This window comes from Aulonocara stuartgranti, assembly GCF_965226115.1.
Source record: "Aulonocara stuartgranti genome assembly, chromosome: 8".
Lineage (NCBI taxonomy): Eukaryota > Metazoa > Chordata > Actinopteri > Cichliformes > Cichlidae > Aulonocara > Aulonocara stuartgranti.
In genome coordinates, this window is record NC_138959.1 from 1,502,501 (window position 1) to 1,527,712 (window position 25,212).

General features: G+C 43.6%; 2 protein-coding genes across 2 annotated transcripts in view; one reads left to right on the top strand and one right to left on the bottom strand.

Moving 5' to 3' along the window:
- ebf3a (EBF transcription factor 3a) overlaps window positions 1–25,212 on the bottom strand; it is a 281,532-nt gene that overhangs the window by 156,838 nt on the left and 99,482 nt on the right. The window lies entirely within an intron of this gene.
- The window catches only part of tcerg1l (transcription elongation regulator 1 like), a 74,699-nt gene that overhangs the window by 32,598 nt on the left and 16,889 nt on the right, over window positions 1–25,212 (top strand). Inside the window, exons 6-13 of the mRNA XM_082544658.1 lie at window positions 13,937–14,079; window positions 14,441–14,509; window positions 14,589–14,664; window positions 16,895–16,974; window positions 19,217–19,335; window positions 23,408–23,559; window positions 23,646–23,733; window positions 24,153–24,255. Coding sequence (XP_082400784.1) covers window positions 13,937–14,079; window positions 14,441–14,509; window positions 14,589–14,664; window positions 16,895–16,974; window positions 19,217–19,335; window positions 23,408–23,559; window positions 23,646–23,733; window positions 24,153–24,255 — 830 coding nt within the window. The remainder of the gene's footprint in view (window positions 1–13,936; window positions 14,080–14,440; window positions 14,510–14,588; window positions 14,665–16,894; window positions 16,975–19,216; window positions 19,336–23,407; window positions 23,560–23,645; window positions 23,734–24,152; window positions 24,256–25,212) is intronic.

Here is a 25,212-nt window from a genome sequence, read left to right on the forward strand (position 1 = left end):
GTCTGTCTTGGTCTTGTCTTGATCTTGGTTTAGGCGGTCTTGACTACAAGTCTAGTGGGGGGAGGTTGGCCAGCAGGCTGCAGATAGAGGATTTTAACTGGGAGACATGATAGATGTTATGAAAGTGCATATTGCACTGAAGTTTTAGGTGAACAGAAACTGAGTTGGAGTAAATGGAGTCCAATAAAGTTTGGAGAGAGTTCGTGAGACTTATCCTGGACGATAGTGAGGTTCTTCGCTGTGGTGTTGGTCTGTGAGGAACTTGTTTTGCTCTTTTTGACACAGACCAGTTGAGTGCTCCAAGTGGATGAGTTAGATGATACTGCACATCAGAACAGCAGAACTTAGTGGGAAGTTAATTTAGGACCCTGACCGGAAACAATATCCACCGGGATACCATAAAGCCAAAACACGTGGTTAGAACCGGTTCCAGACCAGGGGCTCAATCTCCCAGGTAAGTAAACCAACTATACGGGTAGGAGGCAGGCGGTGGATTCTTCTGAGGAGGAGTCAGCAGTGTAGAATTGTCATGACAAGGCATCAGGTTTGATGTTGTTAAAGCTGGGGCTCTAGGTGATCACAAAGTTAAAGCAAGCAAAAAAGAAAGGACCCACCTGATTTTCACTCACTTGGTTGCTTTGACGTATGCAAGGTTCTTGTGATCTGCCCATATGGTAAATGGCCTGTATTTATATAGCGCTTTACTAGTCCCTAAGGTCCCGGAAGTGTTTTACACATCCAGTCATCCACACATTCACACACTGGTGATGGCAGCTACATTGTAGCCACAGCTGCCCTGGGGCGCACCGACAGAGGCGAGGCTGCCGGACACTGGTGCCACCGGGCCCTCTGACCCCCCCAAGGATACAACGACCGAGTCTGTCCAAGCCGGGGCTCGAATCAGCAACCTTCCGATTACAAGGCAAACTCCCAACTCTTGAGCCACGATCGTCCCATAAGATAAACAGGTGCTCAGCCCCCTCCATCTAATTTGCCTATTCCTCCAGTGCCTTTTTGCAATAGTTCCGATTACCGACATCATAATTGCGTTCTGCTGGAGAGAGACGACAAGAGAAAAAAGCACAAGGGTGGGAATTACCTTCCTTGGATTTTGAGAGAATGGCCCAGACTCCGGTATCTGAAACGTGCACAACACAAACTGTTGAGTAGTGTCAGGCTGAATGAATACCGATACAGTGGCAAACTGGTCCTTAATAATGGTGAAGGCATTATTGGCAGCACTGTTCCACACGAACTGCACTTTGGGAGAAATCAGAGTAATGAGAAGTAAAGCAATTTTACCGAAATTTTGCATGAACCGGCGGTAAAATTTGGCAACCCCAGGAAACACTGAAAGGTGCTTTGAGAAGTAGGTGTGGGCCAGTTCAAAACTGCCTGGATCTTTGCTGGATATGCCCTGCTGTGTCCTTTCTCAACCATATGACCTAGGAAGGAAATACTATGGGTGTGGAATTCACATTTCTCAACCTTAACAAAAAGTTTATTTTCAAGGAGATTTTGGACAACCATTTAGATTCTCTCCAAGAGGAGAGGATAATAGATGGATAATGCCACCTACCAGTGAATTGGTGATGTACTTATCCCTAGCTTGAAGCTATGGAAGAGTGTTAGGTACTTCAAAAATGCATAGTTTAATGTGTAAATGAGACTGGAAGCAGAACTTTGCAGAACTTTTCAATTTTGCCCATCAGTATTCCTACTATTACTGCCAGGCCCTGTCTCTTGGCCGATGAAGACGTGTGTCAATCAGATCTCCTTTTTTGCAGCAACAGAGGCACTCACTCGCTCAGTTGTGTCATGGGCAGACACAGCAGAGCTGGATCGGTTGCTCTCCGTTGTCAGAGTCAAAGTTCGGGGTCCAAGGCTCTTCAGGGGAAGCTCCTTCAGAGCCGGAAGCAGTGCAGCACAGGGACCACTGGATTTGTAGTTTTTCTTTGGGTGGAATTCACTTATATGATCTGAATACACAAGGTGATTGTCATGGACCCGGGCCATGTGGGCCCGGTATTCTCGGTTTTTGTATGTTTTGTATTTCATCCCCTAGTCATGCCTTGGTTCCTAGGTTCTTCTGTTAAGATGTTCCTTATTTGGTTACCTCCTGTGTGCCCCTGTGTAACTGTGAGCCCTCGTGTTTTATTCCATGTCTTCCTCAGCCCGTTATGTCTGTGTTTTTCCCCGTGCTCTCTCTCCTCCTGTTTGAACCTCTGTACTTCCTGTTTGACTCTGCCTGTCTCCCGTCAGTGTTATGTTCACCCCGCCCTGTCTCGTTATGGTTATCTGTGTCAGCTGTGTTCCCCGTGTGTTCCCACTTTCCTCGTTAACCCTCTGTGTATTTCTGTCTGCGTCTCCCTCTGTTCGGCGTCGCGTTCTCCCTCATGTTGTGTGTGTTCCTCCCTGTGTTTCTTGGCGAGCTTTGTATTTAGTTTTCCCAGTTTAGTTTCGTATTTCCTACGTTCTGCCTCTCCAGCATTAAAGCTGTAATTTTTGAGTTCATCCCCGTGTCTGTGAGTGTTGCATTTTGGGTCCTCCTCCTGCCTGCCACACAGCGATCCATGACAGTGATTAAGGTATCAAGAGACACAGGAAATTCTTTTGCAGATTTCATTTCATCAGATGTCCAAATATGCTCCTCATGGCGCTCGCTCCTCCATTCCTGCTTCCACAGCAAAAATCTAAACATCCACGGAATCATCCACAACGCTCCACTCACCTTGGCCTTGAGAAAATCATTTCTGGGCCGCTGCGTCTGAGTTGGTTGCCTTGTCGTAAACATTTCTGAACCTTTCTGAAGTCTGCGTAGGATAGATCGAGATGTGACTTTAGGACTGCCTGGGCCCACTGGAGACCTCGGTCCCAGTCAAGAGGCTCGTGGTGAACATGTGACCTTCACCTGCTCTTTGACTGGATCACAAGTCATGCCATCTGGACAGCATACACCATCGGGACAGGACCCACAATCAGGACAGGCACACCTTTACAGGGCGACACGCCATCAGAATATTACATGCTTAGGGATAGCATACACCATCATGAGGCAGTGGGTGTCCTGTCCATGATGTACAGATGTGTTACAAACGTGTCACACAGACGGGCATGTAAAACAGACTGAGTGCTGTTGTTTGGTTGTTTCCCGTCTCTTCATCTCTTCCAGCTGATTAATAAATGAAAGACGCGTGTGAATAAAACATGAAAGAAAAGGTGAAACTGCTGCACTTTTAAATTTTTTAACACAAATTCATCGACTTCCTGTTTAGTTCTAGTTGAAATAAACATCAAAATTGAGCTCAGGGCTGCTGGCTCTGATCATGATTTTGGGTTACTGATCCATCATGTGTAGTCTGAGTATTCAGTCAGGTGACCGCTGTCATCATGTGACACTTTAACCTTCTTGCTCCTCAGAACGTTAATCCCTCCGACTCCATGACTGTGCTTGAATGACACCATAAGGATGAACCACGAGCATCGCTCTGCCCTGCTCCTCTCCTCCTCTCCTCCTCTCTGCTCCCCACCCTTCCTCTCTCCTGTCCTCCTCCTCCTCATAGTTTTATTTCCTCTCATACTTCACTTCAGGATGTCATAAATAATCCTGACCGACTTTCTGTTTTTCAGAATAAAATTAGCAATCACCATCTGCATTTATAGCTTACCCCCCTCCCCCCAAACACACACACACACACACACACACACACACACACACACACACACACACACACACACACACACACACACAAAGAAACACCCAATTTAGTGAATAATTTCACAGCAGGTTTGCTCATTACAACAAGACCAGAGTGGATATCACTGATTAGACATGCAGCACACACACATGCACAGAGTTCAGTGTGTTTGACTTTATTAATAATTAAGGAGGTGCAGTTTGGGGAGAAAAAAGCTGATTTATGACAAACCTTTCACCTCTCACCCTCACAGTATTAAGAAGCTACTCGCCTCTTCATGCTCGTCCTCCTCATTGGTCTCTCTCACTGTGGCCCCTCCTCCTCTTGTTCTGTTCTACTGTCATTGTTGTTGTCAGGGGAAATGTTTGTGTGTGTGTAATGGTTGTCATTAGTTAACAAAGCACTGTGATCGCAGCTCCTGGCCTCTCCTCTTGCTTCGATTGTACCTTCCAGGTGGAGGTGGTCTCATTCACACCTTGAAGATGTCCGTCTTCATGGGTGTCACATGTCACAGACTGTTGTCCCTTCAGTTTCTGTGTGAATGAAAACCCTGACCAAGGAGATGACTTGGAAACCTCCAAGTCACATACTGGACCACCTTAACCGGCTCTTTTCGATGTGGTGTAGCGACTTCCTGCACGCTCCTCCTGAATGACTGGACTCCTTACTCGATCTCTAAGGCTTAGCCCAGACGCCATTATTCATTTCTGCTGCTCATTCTTTTGGTCACTCCCTGAGCTCGCGGTCATTGCTGAGAATCAACTGTTAAATTTAGCAGCTTTGCCTTCACGCTCCCCTGTCTTCTCATCACATTACAGCATCCGCAGCACTGCCGGCACTTCACCAATCCACCTGTCAATCTTTCATGTCTGAGGGTGAAGAGCCCAATACACTTGAAGCCCGCACTAAACCATCATCATTTGATGCCAACAGGAGACGCCCACCACTTCACCTAGAAATTTTGCATATACAATTTATGAACATAATCTGTGACAAAGTCCAGCCCTGACAGAGTAATACCAGTAATAACTGACCTACTGGCAATCCAAGCTCTCACCATCGTGGTGGTGTGGGGTTGAATGGCCCATGACAGTGGAGAGATACCCCACACTCTCTGAGAATCCCCCGCAGGGCACTGTGAGCCACAGAGTCCATATGTCAACAAGCAGGAACCGCCACTCAAGTCTGCCTGTGCAGATCCACCCTCCTCCACTTAAAGCATTTTGCAGAGTTGTACCAGCCAGGACAGACCCACTAATCCAGAGCCTTGAGAAACTTTATACTCCCCAACTGAGATTTTTTTAAACTACCTCAGAAATCTCTCAGTCAGAACATGCTATATCATGTTTAGGTGGAAGCTAGCGAGCTAACTTCCTGCTAACTTCTAACTCAGTTAAACTTCATAAATCCTGTTTTCATGGATGTTAAACTTCATTGTTACACCTGGTAAAGCAGCAACGCTGATCATTTTATTAAAGATGAAAGAATTTAGACCGTTTTTAACTCTCAGTGATGCCGCAGTGTTTGTGTGACTTTGGGACCTGAAGCTGACGGAGTTTAGGACCCAGATTACTCTGTGAGACTTCTGACTACTGTAGCCGTAATGCTCAGGCAATCCAACAGCGGTGCGGCTTCGTAGCTACCAAAGTTGTACTAAAACATGATTTGACAGATTTTTGAGCGCCGTCTAGCAGATAAAACCGTTTCAAGGTCAGTAAGCACAACCAGAACTCATGCATAAGGCGCACCGATGATTTTTGAGAAAATTAAAGGATTTTAAGTGCGCCCTATAGTGCAGAAAATAAGGTAAGCTTGACTCACATCTTCTTTCATCATGACAGCTCCCTTCACCTCTGATGTCCTCCGCCTGCCACAAGCTACAGCCACAAATCCTTGCACCCATTCAAAGTCAAATTAATCTGTCCTGCTTTCAGTCAACTTTCAGATGCCACACCTGGTCAAAGTCCTGTGAGCGAGATAGCTCTGTTTGAGTGGGAACCCTGGACTTGTTCTGGTCTGCACTTGGTCATTCTGACACATTTATCCCAAATTTAACTTTAATTGAAAACTGGGAGAGCGTGGATGGAGGATAATAAAGGAGGTTGGAAAATAAAGAAATAAATGGGATTAGAAGAGGAGGAAGAGGAGGAGAAAGAATGAAGAGAGGAAGTCAGAAAATTAGCCCTAGACACTTCAAACAGAACCAAGCTACCTACTGCTGAGTGTGTGAACATCAATGTGGTTTTAGACAAAGCTGCTTCACACGCACGCGCGCACACACAGAGTTAATCTCCATTCAGATGCAGATGAATCGTCCTTTTATGCACTGACTGAAAACGGGCGAGCAAACCAGCAAAAATGGGGAGATGATGAAAGATGGGGTTTTTTCTTTTTCCCATGATGCACTTCAGTCAACTCAGGGAAAATATTGCTGGTCACAGTAACAACATACCTGTCAGTCACCTGTTATCAGTGTGTGGGTGCTCATGCAAAGCTGCGGTTTCTCTGAAAGCCTGCTGTGTTTTTAATACGGCAGGTTTTTAAAGAACATCGCTCACTCTCCTGAACATCACCAAACTCTGTGACTCTGTTTTAATCAATCTAAAATTTAACCGCCCTCAGAAATTAGTGACTGCGGCAAAAACAACCCTACAAACATTCAGAGGCTGACTTGTCATGGCTGCGCAGCCGGTGTGTTTGATGAAGGGTCTCAAGACCAGTGTTGGTCAAGTTACTTGAAAAAAGTAATCAGAACTAATTACTTCCCCAAAAAAGTAATCCCGTTACTTTACTGATTACTCATTTTCAAAAGTAATTAATTACTTAGTTACTTTTTAAAAACACGATTTACAACCTGAGTAGCTGATAAAGCGATAGATCTTTCAGCCCAATTCTACTTTTTCTGCATAATCCATCATACAAAATGTAATCAAATGGAAAAGTCTCTTTTTAAAACTTGTTTTATTAGTTTTAATCTTTTAACTTTATGCATCAAGCAAACATTTAATTATCTGCAACATTCTCTGACTGGAAGAAATTAGTTTAACATTTAAACCTATTTTCTGCACATTCCAGCACATAAAATAAAATATTTTTTGTGTTTACACTCAGTCTTTCAAATAGATGCAAGTAAAACACAGCAGAAAATAAATAAAGTCAAAGACTCAGCGGCCCTGTTGCTCTATTTTCACCTGTAAAGCAGGAGTGGGGTAGGCGGAGGTTTACCCTGGTGCAGGTGTGCAGCGGTCAGTGGAAGAATCCGCGAGTTTCTCTGTGAGTTTCCCATCACGTCGTAGCTACTCGGTGCTTGTTGGAAGTTTAGGGGTTTTTTCGCTGTAAAAAGAAGTTTTCTTCCCACACACAGCGGACACTAATGTTTTTGTCACTTTTTATGGAGTCAAACTCAAAGTAAGGTCAGTACTTCCACGCTTTAAACGCTGCACGCTCATACTCTCTCCCACAATCGATATATCAAATCAAATTTCAAATTCACATTTTTATTTGTCACGTACACAGTCATACACAGTACGATATGCAGTGAAATGCTTAGACAACTGCTCGTGACCTAAAGAAAAAAAAGGAAAGGGCTATGAATAAGATAGGGAATAAATATGAAAAACTAAAAAGTGTAAATTTAACTAGGAAGGAATAAAATATAAGAATATAAAAAATGAAATAACTGTACAACGCAAATTAGAATGAAGGGTAAATTTAACTGGGAAAGAATAAGATAAAATATATAAATTAAAGTTGAAAATAATAGCACACACTTCTGGAGCTGAAATTGGTTCTCAATGCTGAAAAGACAAAGCTAATGTTGTTTTCAAACATGAAGAGATTTCCTCAAACTGTCCCCTTGGTGTCCACTCTTGAGGGAAACCTCATAGAAGTGGTGCATACGTATAAATATCTTGGCTTTTTAATTGATGATTCTCTGACCTTTAAACCTCACATAGACAATCTTGTGAAAAAACTCAAACTAAAATTGGGATTTTTCTTTCGAAACAAATTTTGCTTTTCTTTTGAGACAAAAAAGCGTCTTGTAAATGCTACATTTTTATCTGTTTTAGATTATGGTGATCTGCTGTACATGAATGCTTCCGCCCAGTGTCTTCATAAGATTGACTCAGTTTATCATGCCTCCTTACGGTTTATTACAAACTGTAGGGCCTTGACCCATTGTTGTGATCTGTACGCTCGAGTGGGATGGCCTTCGTTGTCCTCCAGGAGGTTTGCTCACTGGTGCATCTTTATTTATAAGGCCCTGCTTGGACAAATGCCCACCTACATTTGCGATCTGCTCACACGGAGAAGTACTGTTTCTTACAGCCTGCGTTCAAGCGATCTTTTATTGCTCAATGTTCCATTTGCCAGAACTGAACTGGGAAAGAGGGCTTTTACTTATGCTGCCCCTTTCACATGGAACATGATGCAAAAAGACTGGAAGATAGCAGATCTTATTTCATTAAATGCTTTTAAGTCCAGATTGAGAGAGCCAGAGAAAAATGTTTTTAAAATGTAATTGTTATTTATAATATGTATGTAACTTTGTAATTTCAACGTGTTGTCGCCTCTTGGCCAGGACTCCCTTGCAAAAGAGGTTTTTAATCTCAATGGGACTTTTCCTGGTTAAATAAAGGTTAATAAATAAATAAATAAAATAACTGTACAACAAAATACACAATATAGAACTATATAAGAATGTATGAAGAAATATAAATAAATCAATATATATATACACACACAATAACAGCAGCTGTACAAGTATTAACTGGAAATGAAGAATATAGTGACCAGTGTTGTGCGATCCACATTATGATCCATTGTTGATCTGCACACAGCTGTTGTCACTAACGGCGCACTCGCTTACGTCACTGTCGTGAGACATTCTCGCAAAAAAATCACGGTTTTAGTAACGCAGTAACGCAGCGTTCCTACGGGAAAGTAACGGTAATCTAATTACCATTTTTGCAATAGTAATCCCTTACTTTACTCGTTACTTGAAAAAAGTAATCAGATTACAGTAACGCCCATCTCTGCTCAAGACACAAGAGAAAACTAAGCTTGATAAAAAGCGAGACGTTTATTTGGCTGAAAAACATGAAGACAAAAACAAAGCGAGGCGAACAGGGGGCGAGAACTAAAACTGAAACCTAAACTAGGAATGACTATGATAATTAGAACATGACAGTGAACGGGAACATGTGAAACGTGGACATGAAGAAAACTAAATCTGACATGCGCATGAACCTGAGGAGGAAGAGAAGAAGGAATGAAGAGAGGAAGTTTCTGTGACCTGACTTGAAATAAACAGACAACCCGAGGACTTAAATACACAAGAGGGTAGTGGAAACACCCGGGGAGACACAGCTGACACAAATGAACACGACGCCACAGAGAAAGTAAAACAAAACACATTGAACATGGAAACACTAGACTCTTCAAAACCAAGCAGGAAACACAGAGAGACGTGACAACACACCAGCTTGACAATATGGAACACACAGACATACGCACAACTGAAAATAAAACACTGAGGACAAGAAAAGACTTGTTATTAAGGAGTTACAGAAGAAACAAAAGCTAGAATGAAACACAACTAAATCCTAACTAATAATAGCAGCACACTATTTCCAATATAACAGAAGAAATCAAACTGTCTGAAACGTGATAAGTATCAATTCAGTCAGTAACATGGAGAACAGAAAATGTCGAGAGCCTGGAGATGCAGTTAGTTTGCCCCAAAAGAAATGATTTGGTAAAGGACTGCAGCTAGCCTCTGAGCCACATAGGCTGTGTGCACAATGCAGCAGTAACAGCTTTAGTTGATAATCAGCCAGAAACACGCATGCAGTGGCCTTTCTTTTCCAGGACAGGGGTACTAAAGGGTTAAAGTGTTTCAGCCATAAATGCAGATGCTGCAGATCCACACACACACACTCTGCCTGCACTGCGTGTTGCATTTAAATGTGACACTGATTTAATTTGTCAGCAGAGAAGAAGAGCAGCAGAAAGGAGGAGAAGATGATGTATCATTCATTGCTGAAGGAAGAACGAACACAAAGATGTTCTGCTTTTCTTTCCTGTCCTCTCTGAAAGATGCCCTCTACTGGTTAGAGCTCATAACAACACTGACCTGGTCAGCTGATCCTTAAGCCAACACCAACTGAACCCAGATGTTCTGTTGTTCAACATACAAACTAAACACCTCCTGACCAGTCAGCTCGGTGTGCAGATTGAGATTGTCTTGTTAGAGACCGCAGTGACAGTCAGTTTTTGGGCGTCGGGCCAAATTAGGCTCACCTCGGGGGGAGGAATGTCTCACAAGCTGTTTTCTAACTCAGTGATCAGATCAATGAAAGTTTCCAGCTGTTTAAACTATTTGTGGTCTGAGGGTAGCCCTACTGCAAGCTAGAAAGAATAAAAGAAGCTGGAACACAAGCCTTTACCTGTTTGTTTGTTTTTACTTAATAAATATAGTTGATATAAAGCATCAAAGTTGTTATATTTGGTAAAACCAGATTAATGAAACATTTCCTGAATATGGTGAACGGGTTTTTAGTCCACACCTCTGAACTGCCCGTACACTGTCTATGGATCACCATGTTGCCTTTTCCTTGTTTTTGTTTTATATTGTTAAAAAATACATTAAAAATATTGTACATGTACAAGCATTACAGAGAGCCTCATGGCTTCCCAGCATGTACTGGGGCAGGGAACCGATCACTTTCATTTTACTGTTACTGGTCTAGCTTCCCCTAGTATTGACACGTTTGTAATAACATGCCTGATGTGACTGCAGGTGATGCATAAGCTTGTGATTACCGTCACTGTTTTGTTCCTTTGTTTTCTGTGGTGAGGGAGCTTAGTCTCAAATTGTAGCTCTTAATTTATCTGCCATTATCTGTCATCTGTATATATATGTAAAAACAACAACACCCAGCACGCCCCTGCGGGCGGTTTATCCTTCAAGCTCGGGTCCTCTACCAGAGGCCTGGGAGCTTGAGGGTCCTGCGCAGTATCTTAGCTGTTCCCAGGACTGCGCTCTTCTGGACAGAGATCTCCGATGTTGTTCCCGGGATCTGCTGGAGCCACTCGCCTAGCTTGGGAGTCACCGCACCTAGTGCTCCGATTACCACGGGGACCACCGTTACCTTCACCCTCCACATCCTCTCGAGCTCTTCTCTGAGCCCTTGGTATTTCTCCAGCTTCTCGTGTTCCTTCTTCCTGATATTGCTGTCATTCGGAACCGCTACATCGATCACTACGGCCGTCTTCTTCTGTTTGTCTACCACCACTATGTCCGGTTGCTGTCTTTCAGTCCAGCTTTGTCCAGCCACTGGTAGGATTTCTGGATATCAGCCACCTCCTCTATCTGCCGGTGGTACATACCGTGCAGGGGCCTGTCCTTCCATGATGGTTCCTCGTCTCCCTCCTCTTTCATTGCAGACATAGAGGACAGTTACAAGTACCTGGGGATCCCGCAAGCGAATGGGAACCATGAAGAGGCCACTAGGAAAGCTGCAACCAAGTACCTGCAGAGGGTCAGGCAAATCCTGAGGAGTCAGCTGCACGGTAAGAACAAGATCCGGGCCATCAACACGTACGCCCTGCCCGTGATCAGGTACCCTGCTGGGGTAATAGGCTGGCCAAAGGAGGAGATGGAAGCCACTGAAATCAAGACAAGAAAGTTCCTTACCATACATGGAGGGTTGTATGAAGCTGTACACTAAGCGGAAGGAAGGGGGCCGGGGACTGGTGAGTGTCAGCACCACAGTCCAGGATGAGACAACGAACATCCACGAATACATCACAAAGATGGCCCCAACTGACCGAGTGCTCAGTGAATACCTCAGGCAGCAGAAACCAAAGAAAGTGGAGGAAGGCGAGGAACCATCATGGAAGGACAGGCCCCTGCACGGTATGTACCACCGGCAGATAGAGGAGGTGGCTGATATCCAGAAATCCTACCAGTGGCTGGACAAAGCTGGACTGAAAGACAGCAACAGGACATAGTGGTGGTAGACAAACAGAAGAAGACGGCCGTAGTGATCGATGTAGCGGTTCCGAATGACAGCAATATCAGGAAGAAGGAACACGAGAAGCTGGAGAAATACCAAGGGCTCAGAGAAGAGCTCGAGAGGATGTGGAGGGTGAAGGTAACGGTGGTCCCCGTGGTAATCGGAGCACTAGGTGCGGTGACTCCCAAGCTAGGCGAGTGGCTCCAGCAGATCCCGGGAACAACATCGGAGATCTCTGTCCAGAAGAGCGCAGTCCTGGGAACAGCTAAGATACTGCGCAGGACCCTCAAGCTCCCAGGCCTCTGGTAGAGGACCCGAGCTTGAAGGATTGACCGCCCATATAATTATGCACAGTAATAATCACCTGCACACACAGATATCCCCCTAAAATAGCCAAATGGTAAATGGCCTGTATTTATATAGCGCTTTACTCGTCCCTAAGGACCCCAAAGCGCTTTACACATCCAGTCATCCACACATTCACGCACACATTCACACACTGGTGATGGCAGCTACGTTGTAGCCACAGCCACCCTGGGGCGCACTGACAGAGGCGAGGCTGCCGGACACTGGCGCCACCGGGCCCTCTGACCACCACCAGTAGGCAACGGGTGAAGTGTCTTGCCCAAGGACACAACGACCGAGACTGTCCAAGCCGGGGCTCGAACCGGCAACCTTCCAATTACAAGGCGAACTCCCAACTCTTGAGCCACGATCGCCCCGTAAAGCTAACAACAAACTAAAAACTACTTCCAAAAACATTCAGCTTTGATATTAATGAGTTTTTTGGGTTCATTGAGAACATGGTTGTTGTTCAATAATAAAATTATTCCTCAAAAATACAACTTGCCTAATAATTCTGCACTCCCTGTATATGTATGTGTGTATATATATATATATATATATATATATATATATATATGTGTGTGTGTGTGTGTGTGTACAAGTAAATAAAAAAACATCTAATAAGGTTAGCAGCTCAGAGGAAAAACTACTCCAGTGCACCGAAAAAGTGGGTTTAGGTAGTTATATAAGCTCTCTGTCCTGTGAATACCTCGGGAGAGATAAGAGATAATCAAATGATGTAAAGATTTCAGTCACCTCACATTCTCCTCAGCTGAAACCTCAGTTAAACCAGCCTGGAACCAGTTTAAACCACCTTCACAAGCATCGCTGTGAAGTCATAAAACAGCAGAACCGTCATCTACATCCTTAATAAGGATATTGTCAAGTTTCGTAGATCGGACTCACGCGCAGACCACTAGTGTCTTCAAAAGGTGCATTTACAGTGTTTCCTACAGTGGAATTCATATATACACATAATGGTGTCAACGGAAAAAAGGGGCCGGGGTTCCAGGGTCCAGGAGTGAAAGAGGCAGGAGTCCAGGAAGGGAAGGTTTCCATTCAGTCCTAGCACATCTCCTCTCCTTTCCTCTATCTCTCTTGCTCCCGTTCAGTCGCCAGGCACAGGGGAAGAATAAGTCCAGAGGCAATCTATGCACAGGCAGAAAAAAAACATTAGTCTCCTGGTTTAGACATGCTCACAAACTGACTTTACAAAATACAGGACGACTGACGCTGATGGCTCAACGATCCAGCGACGAGTAGAGCAGACTCGCCCTCTTAAGAAGGGTTCCAATCTTTCATGATCAGCAACAGATGTGCTGATCACCTCCAGGTGCGTAGGCCAGGGGCAGGAGCCCATACTGAGCTCCGCCCCGGCAGGAGAAAGAGAGAATGGAAGAGGGCGAGAGAGAAAGGGAGAGCACAGGTGAGAGAGAAAGGTAAACAAAAACAAAGCACCTGACGGCTGTCAGCTGACGAGGAGCGGAGACCATGACAGATATCAGCCATCTATTCTCTTCAGTTTATCCTTTTCAGGGCGTGGGGGGGCTGGATCTATCCCAGCTGTCTTAGAGCGAGGGGCAGGGCACACCCTGGACAGGTCGCCAGTCTGTCGCAGGGCTAACACATAGACACAGACAACCATTTGCACCTATGGGCAATTTAGAGTTTCCAATTAACCTATCCTCCCTCCCAGAGTACCCGGAGAGAACCCACACAAACATGGGGCGAACATGCAAACTCAACCCAGAAAGACCCCAACCTGATGGTGGACTGACTCAGGACCTTCTTTCTGTGAGGCAACAGTGCTATCCACTGTGCCACAGTGCTGAATATCAAGGACTCACTGAAACGATCTGTGTTGTGTTGTAGATGTAATGTACTGTGAATGGACCGGCCTTCACAAGCAGAGACGCAAGGAGGCGTGGCATCTCATTCTACCCAATCAGCATCGAAGAGTGACATGGCTCCGGCCAATGATAAGCTGTGAAAGTAGACCAACACCACCCATTCAGGTGAGTATTTATCACATCAATGTTACAAAGTGATCAACACAATGAACACTTGTTGATGCAGATGTGCTTCTAGCTAGATAGATAAACCCTTAACTGAATTATAAACTTAAATTACAACCCCCAAGTTACCTCTCAGCCTGATGGCTGGTGTTAGAGTAAGAGGAGCCAGATAAGAGCAAGATGTCCTGGTTAGAGATGTCTTGAATGTGTTGAACGGGAGTCAGGGTGACCTTATACGAGATGAGCAGCAGTTTCACCTACCTGGAGTTTGGAGGAATTGCTGTTCCTGGTGCTGAGTGGCTGATGTGAGACAGGTGAACAGGTGTTGTGGTCAGAACCCATCTCTCTCACGGTCTTTCAGCAGTGTGTTTCTGGACCTGTTCATCCCTCTCAGCTCTGCACTGAAAAGTGTCCTGTGTTACCTCTCCAGGTGAGTCTCCAGCTGATCTGTCCATCAGTTTGTCTTTCTGTCCATTCAAGCTGTGCTAATCACATCTCTTCTCTTTCAGGTGATCAAAGAAGTTCAGCCTTTTTTTTCTTCACAATTTTCTTCCAGATTCACTTTGCTGACAAACTACAGACACAGTAAGACAGCGTGTCTCTCAGTATGTCTCTGTTCATCTGTTGTTTGTGTAAATGTGTGTGTCAGCCATAAACAGAAGCACACTGTGTGTATGAAATGCCTTTGAGCCATGAGAGCAGATTGAAACACTGAAATCTTTGTTTACGCGGACGAAATCAACCATGTGGCAAATGAATATTTCACTGTTGATTATGATGTGCTGTATAAAGTAAATGATGGCCATAAATATCTCGTGTCCATCATACACAATAATTCACTCCTGTTTCTGTCTGTGTTTTTGGCACAGATACATAGATATGTTGAAGGCCAGGTTGAGAGCTTTAGCCAGATGTTGAGCTTGATGATCCAAAGCTCTTAGACGGCACTAGCTACCCTGTCTTACATTTGAGTCCTGGGACTGACAAGGCTATCTGCTGCCTGCTTCAGTGAGAGAGGGATGGTGCATGTTGTAATGGAAATTAGGCATTTGTTGGAAACTTAAAGAGAAGATGCCACAGATACTCAGCGAGAAATTAATACTTTGTAAAACTGCCATTCATACCACACTGATATGCAGTTCAGGTACCTCAGCTGGAAGGGTTATACATCTTTTATTTTTATTTTTCTTTGGCCACCTGTCCCGTTTGGTTCTTTTGCCATCAGAATTATTGTCTGAAGGCAAAGAGAGAAGCCCAATGGAATTACTTTACCAAGTGGACCTTCCCTGCCTTGCCGTATTGGTCCATTTGATTGACCTTTGTTGTTATTATTTATTTATTTTATTTTATTTTCAGTTGTTACAGACGGGACAGACATCACCGGGGGGAGGGAGGGAAACAACAGAGGAATAGTGATGAAGGGCAAAGAAGGGGGGGGGGCAAAAAATGTATATCACCTGGATCACCTGTTAAGAGAAAAAAAAAGAGAAAACAAGCAAACAAAAACTAATAAAAAGCAATATAATAAACACAACACCATCGTGGTACTCTATGTGTATATAGCAGTAAATATTAAATATTGAATATTATTGTGCAGCATGTTAGATCAACAGCGTACAGTGTGCTTTGAGGTAGGAGGCAAAAAGGGTGTAGTTTTGAGGCATTGAAGATGATAACAGTGGGTGGATTATATTCTTAAATTTAGTTACAGCGCTTTCAGAAAGACATCTACTGTGATAAAGTCTACTATCCACTGCTGTGTAATCAATTACTGTAAATGTAAATGTTATGTTGGTCCCAACTTTTCTATAAGGCAGAGTAAATCAATCAATCAATCAATTTGATCATTTATTAAGTCATGTCCATGGCACAAAAAGGGTTGGGGGACCCTGGGTTAAATTATCCAGAGAGCAAATAGCCTAATGTACCTCTGAGGGTCCTGACTCTATTGCACAGCAAGTTCATGTTGGTAGCATCCCTTGTCTGTTTCCCTCTGAATGATTGATCAGAAAAATCTGCCCTACTTCTTTCCTGTCTACACCTCAAGGCAGATCCCATTGGAGTACAGATGGAGCTGTGTAAAATGTAAAATGACCTTCATGATCATTAGGTTTTTGTTTATACAGCACCAGTTCACAACAACAGCCATCTTAAGGCACTTAAAGCTGAAGGATGTTAAAAATAAATAAATAGCAAAGCAGGTAGAAAGAAGCCATCAAACATACTGATCATTTGCGTTTAAACTTCACCTGCTGTCTGACAGAGGTAAAGGAGCATGAAGTCATGAATCTATAAGAATTCTTTAAAAAGTGGAAATCAATGATTTTAGAGTAGAACTCCTTCTTGAATCAAATCAGAAGTTAACCCTTTAGTTCACCGTGTTTCAACTCTTGAGCAGTAAAAGTTAGGGTGTGAGTAGGTTTGGTCAGGATTAGGTTAGTCTGCAGAGCAAAACAGATCTGACTTCATCATCCTGTCACTGATCGTTTCTGACATCACGCTCCCATGACCCATGTTTCTGTTGTCACAATGTTTCATCTTCTCACAGAGTATCAAACATTGAGCCTTAGGAATTCTGTTCATCTGTCACATATTTTTAGCTTGTTACATTTTTACTCTCACAGTCAAACTAGGAAGAGAGTTGTTACTGAGCAGATAAATTAGAGTTCAAGGGTCAAAGGAGAGCCACTTGGCTTGTTTGACTGTTTTCCTTGCAGTTCTTCAATGAGTTCACCTGTTGGAGAAAGTCTGTGCTGCCCAGTTCAGATCCAGGTATCCTGTATGGGCAATACGTTTTATTTGTTTTGTTTGTCAGGGAAACGAGGAACGGGTGGAGGAAAGCTTTCCTATCAAGGAGCATTACTGCTGAGGACAAAGAAACCAGAAGACAGACAGGTGAGGATCCATTTAAATCAAAATAAAACTCAGATAATTCTAGCAAAATTACAACCTTTCTTTCTGTAAAGACACAGCTGTTTAACACAAAATCACCTGAAATGGGCATCTTTCCATTATCTGGGTTCAACATCAATCAGGATACTGAGTCACACAAAGCTGGCCACAGTCACACAAACCTGAAACCCAGTAGGCGACCCCCTGGCAACTGTAGGTCTCAAAGGAAATATGTATATTGCTAGACTGGTTGGTGAGTGGTTTTTGGAAGTTGTTAGGTTAAATGGGTCTTAAAGAGAAAGCTCCACCAAAAACCTCCTTAAAATCGCTTTGATCATTTACTTTAGCCCATAGCTTGTCTAGAAGAGATGCACTTGTCTGCAAACATTCACCATTTACTTTAGGAGGAGCTCTAATGAAGCATGAGATAGGACGATGCAAAGTAGAAAAGAGAGAACCTTCTCTATTTTCAGTTTGTGTTACACTTTCTGCAGTGTCATTACCACTTAGGGAATAGTTTCAGTGTTCACAGATAAAACAGCATCCTACAAACTACTAACAACCACATCAACATGCTAGCAACCAAAGCAACTGCAAGGCGTTTTTTTGTGCAGCACCATATACAGTATCTCCTTGAGGTCAATTTCATTCTAGCATCTGCCAGTAACTTTACTCAATCACTCTGGAACTGGTCACAGGAGGGACATCAAATGAATGACTAATGTTCATTTGATGAGGGTTATAGATGTTTTTCTTTTTTTTTCTTTTTTTTTCTTTTTTGCAGTCTGAAACAGTCTGAAATAGGGATGCACCGATACCGATACTGGTATCGGGACCAATACTGTAAAATGTGTGTGTACTCATACTCGTAAAAGTTAACCGATACCATGAACCGATACTAACTTATTTCATTAATCAGATGGTGGCATGTCATTTCTGTTGTAGTTCTTTAGATTGGCCACTAGGGGGACATCTCGCGCTAAACAGGCACAGGGTTAGGCGAGTCAGACTGGCGGCTCCAGATAAAAAAGAGAAACTGGAGGCTGCTGTAGTTAGACTAAAAACAAAATGTCAGCAGTGTGGACCGGAACAGCCAACTTTAACTCAGGTTTTGGAAAAGTGATGAAAAATGTCAAGAGAAAATCCACGGGCAGTTAAAACAACAGAGGCTCTGACTCATTTTATCGCTCTGGATGACCAGCCAATGCCAGTCGTGGAAAACATAGGATTCTTCTCAGCACACTTGAGCCGCGATATGAAATTCCCAGCCGCCCACACATCAGGGAGATAATGGTGCCAAAACTTTCTGAAGAGGTAAAGACAGCAGCGTGTGCGCGATGTCAGTCCTCGGTTTAACGTCACAGTGGACTGATGATCCACGGGCAGATGGGGAGTTCGTCAGTGCCAAATACTTTCGTTATTTTGTTTGTTTGTTTGTTTACAATATGGACACTCTGCAATAATTTAACAGAAGTGCTTATTTTTCACTTGAAATTTTTTTGTGGTCATTTTTATTAAGATTTTATTTTTTATCGGCAGAGAATAAAATAAAACCTGTCTTTCAATTCATTGCATTTGTGTGTGTGTGTGTGTGTGTGTGTGTGTGTGTGTGTGTGTGTGTGTGTGGTAGAAGTATCGGTTTTTGTACTCTGTATTGGCAAGTACGCAGATCCAAGTATCGGTATCGTATCGGTTTGTAAAAATTGGTATCGTTGCATCTCTAGTCTGAAAGTAACGTCTTGATGCATGCTCAATCATCCAGGTAAGTTGATTCTGTTCATCTGGACGTGGCATTTTCAGTGGGAGAAACGTTTCGTCACTCATCCACGTGACTCCTTCCAACCTTATAAACAGTACCTTAAGTGTTTGTTGGTTTTGTTGTTGTTGTTGATGATGATCAATGGTCATGGCAATTTGCGTGTTACGTATCAAGGAACTGACCTTCCAGCCCGTTGTTCACCAGTGGGACAGTTTCAGTCATTGTGCAAATGTCCTGTTTATAAGGTTGGAAACTTGCAGTCAGCCGAGAGTGGATGAGTGATGAAACATTTCTCCCGCTGAAAACGTCCAGATGAACAGAATCAAACTTTTGGGAGTCTGAAAGTAAAGAATATGAAAACAGAATTCAAATATAGCCTTAGATTACTGTGTAAAGCCAAAAACTACAAACAAAAGCCCCATTTTTTTATCTATACTTTGATGCTTGTAGAGCAATAACATTGTTGTGTGTGTGTGTCTGCTGCAGTGTGTCAGTGTGTCTGTACACAAAGAAGAGGATGATGATGAAGAGGAGGAGGACATAAGAGAAGGAAGAAGGAAAGACAAGCGCCCTGTCGCCTCAACTCCTGTGCCTGGGTCCCCATGGTAACCATTGTTCTGTAACATTATTGTTGTTATTGATGATTATTGATTTTTCAGACATGTTTTAGCCTAAATTCATTAAAAATTCATCAGTGGCTGATCTGGACGTTTCCACTGTTTGTACTGTGACTCCTCTCTGGTGTTACCAAGGCAACCATGAACCGATGCAGTCGTCTGGTTATTTTGTGTTTTAAAGGTAAGACTGCAAACAAAAAATACAACGGCGCTGAGGATGCTGATTGTACAGACTGTCATCTGTGGGTCTGAGAAAAATCATGCCCCTCAGTCTGTAGCAACTATAACTTCACTTTTCTGTTTTTCAGGTCATGTTTGTGTTACTGTATGAATACAAAAGTTGAATCATTTAATCACAGAATATTTGTCTTGTTTTATTAGAGAATGACAGAGCAGTCATCCATCTTTACCATTATCTTCCACAGCCACTCAGCTCCTGGATTTAGTTGAACCATTTAAGCTCCTGGAGTCGTGAACCTGAACTTACTGGACACTGTCATATGCCTCTCCCCTGTCCTGATTTATGTCCCTGTCCTGTCCATTTTCAACATTGAAGCCGGTGTACCCGGAGGGAACCCACACAAACATGGGGAGAACATGCAAACTCCACACAGAAAGAGCCCAGGCCTGATGGGGAAATTGAACACAAGATTCAAGATTCAAGAGCTTTATTGTCAATATAGTAGTATACACAGTGTACAGTGTACCAAAATGCTGTTTCACCCTAAGCCCCCCATGGTGTATTTATAAATATATAAAGGATATATCTCCAAGAGATATAAAACTAGGAATTAGAAATAAATAACATGCTAAATTTCGGTAAAATTAAGGGATAAAAAGGTACTAATTACTAACTATACAATTCTATACAATACTATAATGGTAACTATATAATATTAACTATGCGATAAACAAAGACAGGACAGAGATAATACAAAGTGGAATGTGCAGTAGGTATTGAGCAGTGTTGGGACTAACGCGTTATTAAGTAACGCGTTACAGTAACTACGTTATTATTGTGGTAACGAGCACGGTAACTAGTTATTATTCCAAAATCAGGAACGCGTTAGTCGTTACTGGGATTTAGATAGGCTCGTTATTCGTTACTTCGTGTGGTGGCATCGCGGAGCTTCCACAGATTCAGTAACATTAGCAGGTGGTGGAGGCAGCAGGTGGATGAAGGAAAAGGGACGCAGAAGGAAAAGAGACCCGAGGCGGCCGCCGGTCCAAGTGTGAACTGAACTTCAGGTAAGAAGTTATGACCTGCAGTCTCTCTGGGTCAGATATGAACCAAGTTTAGGTGGAGTTTATTTTCGTTGTGCTGACTTTTTCCTACTGCGTGCTAGCTAGCATGACGGAGTTTCTATACAGCTGGGTGGTGCTATGATGTTACTGATGTTGAACTTTATTTTGTTCATAAGTTATTAGAGTTGCCAACCGTCCCGTCTGGTATTCAGAGGAAATATTACGCGTTTCTTATTGAGGTGAAAAGGAACAGTTTGTCCCGTAATTCAGCTACAATGAAAAAGACACAAAGCTGGAGTTATTCTCTGTCTTTGCTGCACAGCTGCCTCTTCTCCTCTCATTCTCCCCCTCCCTCTCCTGTTGCTACTTCAATCATGAAACTGATCAATGATCAGCTGATCGGCTTTTCTCTCGTTTATTTATCTCCCACTTTGCGCAAGAAAGAGGAAACCAGCGGATGTCGCGCTAAACAACAGCAGCACGTTTAAGCTTGATCAGCTGTTGTTAGAATTTATTTAATATTAATTTCTAGTATCAGCTGATGTTTGCTGGAGCCACAGCTGGAAAGCTGCTGGTCATGATGGTTTGGTTATGTGGTGAGAGGGAAACATGAAGATGAAACCAGGAGATGTCCTTACTGAATCATCAGAGCTGAACAGGTGATGGAGAAACAGGTTTACCTTTTAGGTGACATGAATGAGTTGAAGTTATCAACTGTTTCTGAGAGACAAATAACACCAGGATCCTTTTTTTACTTAGCTGACACTGGTAACTGTGCAGGGGCGGGTCTAGCAAAGTGTTGCCAGGGGGGCATGTAGGGCATTAACAGGGAGAGGGGGGCACAAAGAAATACTTTTCTTTCTTATTCTCATTTAAAATGTCTCGCTTTTAAAAAATAATTATCTGAATCTTACAACAAACGATTGATAGATTGATGCATATATACCATCAGAACAGTGTACATCACTGTCACAACAGCGTTTGTTTTCATTCAAAGGCTTTATGATTCTTCCTATAATGGTGGGCCAGTCTCTAGTCAAAATGCCCGGGCCAATTTTCTGTCCCAGTCCAGCCCTGTATGCAGCTCATCTGCAGTCTGCTGTTACCTACATCTTCCTATTCAGAAGGCAGAATTTCCGAGTTCTGAGTGCAATCAAAGCACCACGACTGCAGTTTTTGTGTTGGATGTAAAAGGCGCACATGACACTGTGACGTAGGCTAGAATCATGGCAGCAGTCAATGACGGTCCAGGCGTGGGATTTCTCTCGTGGAAATGTGCACATTATCTTTTCCTTTCTGTTGGTAGGTGGCACAGTGTACTGTGGCAAGTAAGCAAGCTAGAAGACTGGCAAAGTTATGGAAGCAACACATTAACAAGAGAATTCTGAGTAAAACCAAAGTTACTTTCCCTAGTAACTAGTTACTTTGAAAGTAACGAGTAACTTGAAGTAACTGAGTTACTTTTGAGAGAAGTAACTAGTAATGTAACTAAGTTACTATTTTAAAGTAACTTACCCAACACTGGTATTGAATACCAGTTTCTCCTTTCGAACCCTCTTTTTTGACTTTTGCATTGCACTCCTCATTCTCTTGGTATTATGCTCATCGCTCTTGTCAGATCGCTTAGCTGTTGGTGGCTCTGCTTTGTCGGGCAGTAAGTCTACCCAGTCCTCCCAGGACCTGGATAACGTCTTCCAGAGGTGGCGTGGATCACAGCAACCTAAGCCGTTTGCGACGCACTACGAGTAGAGACATGGCGCCCATGAAACAGATGGCTCTACTAAATGTAAGGTCGCTGGTGAATAAGACTTTTGTTTTAAATGGCTTTTTCCTCACCTCGGGGCTGGACGTTTTGTTCCTGACGGAGACTTGATTTCGCCCTGGTGAGTCGTTCGCCTTCTCGGAGGTTCTCCCTCCAGACTGTGCCTTCTTCAGCTCACCTAGGCTTACGGGCAGAGGTGGTAGCTTAACCTTGGTTTTTGAAAATAAACATAAAATTCGGCAGCTCCCCTCCCCTACCTCCCCTGCCTTTGGAGTTCAATTATTGGATATGGCCGATTCTTCTAAAACTCTACCGACCGCCGAAATACAACAAGGCTTTTATTCATGACTTTGCATGACTATTAGGATCTGTTCTTTTTAAATATGAAGAGAACTGTTAACAACAAATCCAACTGATGGAAGTGGAATAAAGCTGTTAAATGGAGAAGTACGGCTGGAGTTGTTGGACTGTAACAGGTTTCATTCATAACAGTGGCATCGCGTCACCCCCGCCAACGAACACCTCAGAGACTTCAAGCGTAGGCTTAGCCTCTACACATACATTTACATTCATATACATGTACCCAGAGTACTTCCATACAATACATACCCCATAATCGTTATACCATATTTAATAAGCAAACCTATTTATACTATAGTAAGTATATGTGTGTATCTACCCATCTATCAGTGATGTGGTTACTTTCATATATATCGATGTGCATGTACACGCCGAGGCATGTTTGAAAGGAGCTGTTAAGTGCACAAAATATGTGTTATACAGACATTCTTTTATTTTTTCGATCTTTTGTTTGTATTCTTCTCTGTGAGACTGAAGCCGCACATAATTAGCTTGTCAGTAAGGATCAATAATCAGAGATGTTTCAGCCCTGTTTGACCTCCACCCTATCAAAAGTCTTCATGGGAGGAGACTCAAGATGGTGCTCAGGGTAGATGATTCACTTCAGAAGATTGGCCCTTATCTAGAGGGCAGTGAGGCTCATAGTATGACCCTCGTTTCGTGATTCACCCATGTGTGCATGTGTGTCTTCAGGTGTGTGGTCTGGACTGGAGATGACAGAGTGTTCTTCTTCAATCCCACAATCCATCTCTCTGTGTGGGAGAGACCAGGAGAGCTGATTGATCGAGACATCAGCCGCATCATCGAGGACCCGCCCCATAAGAGAAAGAAGACCTCACCTTCAGGTCTGACCCTCACCTCTCTATCCTTCACCTGTGTCTCAACTGTCTCACTTCACTCTTTAACTATGGATTTTACATCTTCCTGACAGAAATCAGCTCTAGCTGTCAATCAACTGGTCTCCATAGGAATGATGAAGATGAAGATAATGACCTTAAACACAGCACCAAGAGGAACAGGTGAGTCTAAACGATGCAGGAGGTGAAAGTGTTTTTGTTTATTTTGTTAGTAAAAGTAAAGATGTTGCTTTGCTGATGTCATCACCAACCTGTGGCTCAAGAGATGGACGTTTGTCTTGTAATCGGAAGGTTGCCGGTTCGAGCCCTGGGTCAGACAATCTTGGCCGTTGTGTCCTTGGGTAAGACACTTCACCCGTTGCTTACTGGTGGTGGTCAGAGGGCCCGGTGGCGCCAGTGTCCGGCAGCCTCGCCTCTGTCAGTGCGCCCCAGGGTGGCTGTGGCTACAACGTAGCTGCCATCACCAGTGTGTGAATGACTGAATGTAGTGCAAAGCGCTTTGGGGTCCTTAGGGACTAGTAAAGCGCTATATAAATACAGGCCATTTACCATTTTTACCATCATTGGTTCTTTATTTTTAGAACAGAGGAGTCGATGTCTCTCGTTCCCCATCCAGGAGGGGTTCAGCTCCTCCCACTGGAACTCCGGATCGCTCACTTCAAGGAAATGATGCTGGAGAGAGGGGTAACATTAAACTCAACACACATGCTGTACACAAGCACTCACTGAAGTACAAATGTTTCACTGGAAATACTGTGAAAACTCTCAGGATACAGCAACATTTTACAGGTAAAAGAAGTGTATCTACGTGCATGAAAGCTGGTGCATCAACGGGACAATTATAAACAGTCACTGCTCCCCGAACCTCTACAGAGAGAGCTAACAGTAGTGATCATCACGTCTGTGTACATTCCACCTGATACCAATGTAAACACAGCGCTCTCTATCAGCGGGCCCACATAATTGCAGGTGACTTTAATGAGGCTAACATAAAGACTGTGCTCCCAAAGTTCTATCAGCATGTCGAATTTCCCACCAGGGGAGAGAAAACTCCAGACCATGTTTACTCCAACATCAAGCGTGAATATGGAGCCATACCCCTCCCCCACCTTGGCCAGCCGACCACCTCTCCCTCCTGCTCTCCCCCAGCCTACACTCCCCTCAGACGCAGTGCCAGGCCCACCACAAAGACTGCTTCACACCATCTTTGAACAGAGGCGGGGTTTACGACACCAACTCTCTGCCATCTATAATCCAGTTTTGAGATCCTTCCCAGACGCCTCAACGCCCACTCACATCCTGGGCCATCTGACCTCAGGAATTCGCATGATAAGGTGGGGCCAGGTTTCACAATGAACACACCTGAAACTCTGGCTGATTGGGACCCACACCCAGTTTCACACCTTGGCTCAGGCGATTAGATGATCATCAGGGGTCCTTTTGTCCCTCTGTGGGGGGAAACTCCCACTAGGTTTATATCTGGGACTCCCCACCATTTGACCTTAGAACTGAAGAAGCTTCTCGGATGAAAGGTGAAACGTCTTCAAGCAACTCAAAGAAGTCCAGACGCTTTTCTTTGCAAGCTCCTTTGACTACGATGACCTGGATGACTGAGAACCTTCACAGACATACTTCCGGTTC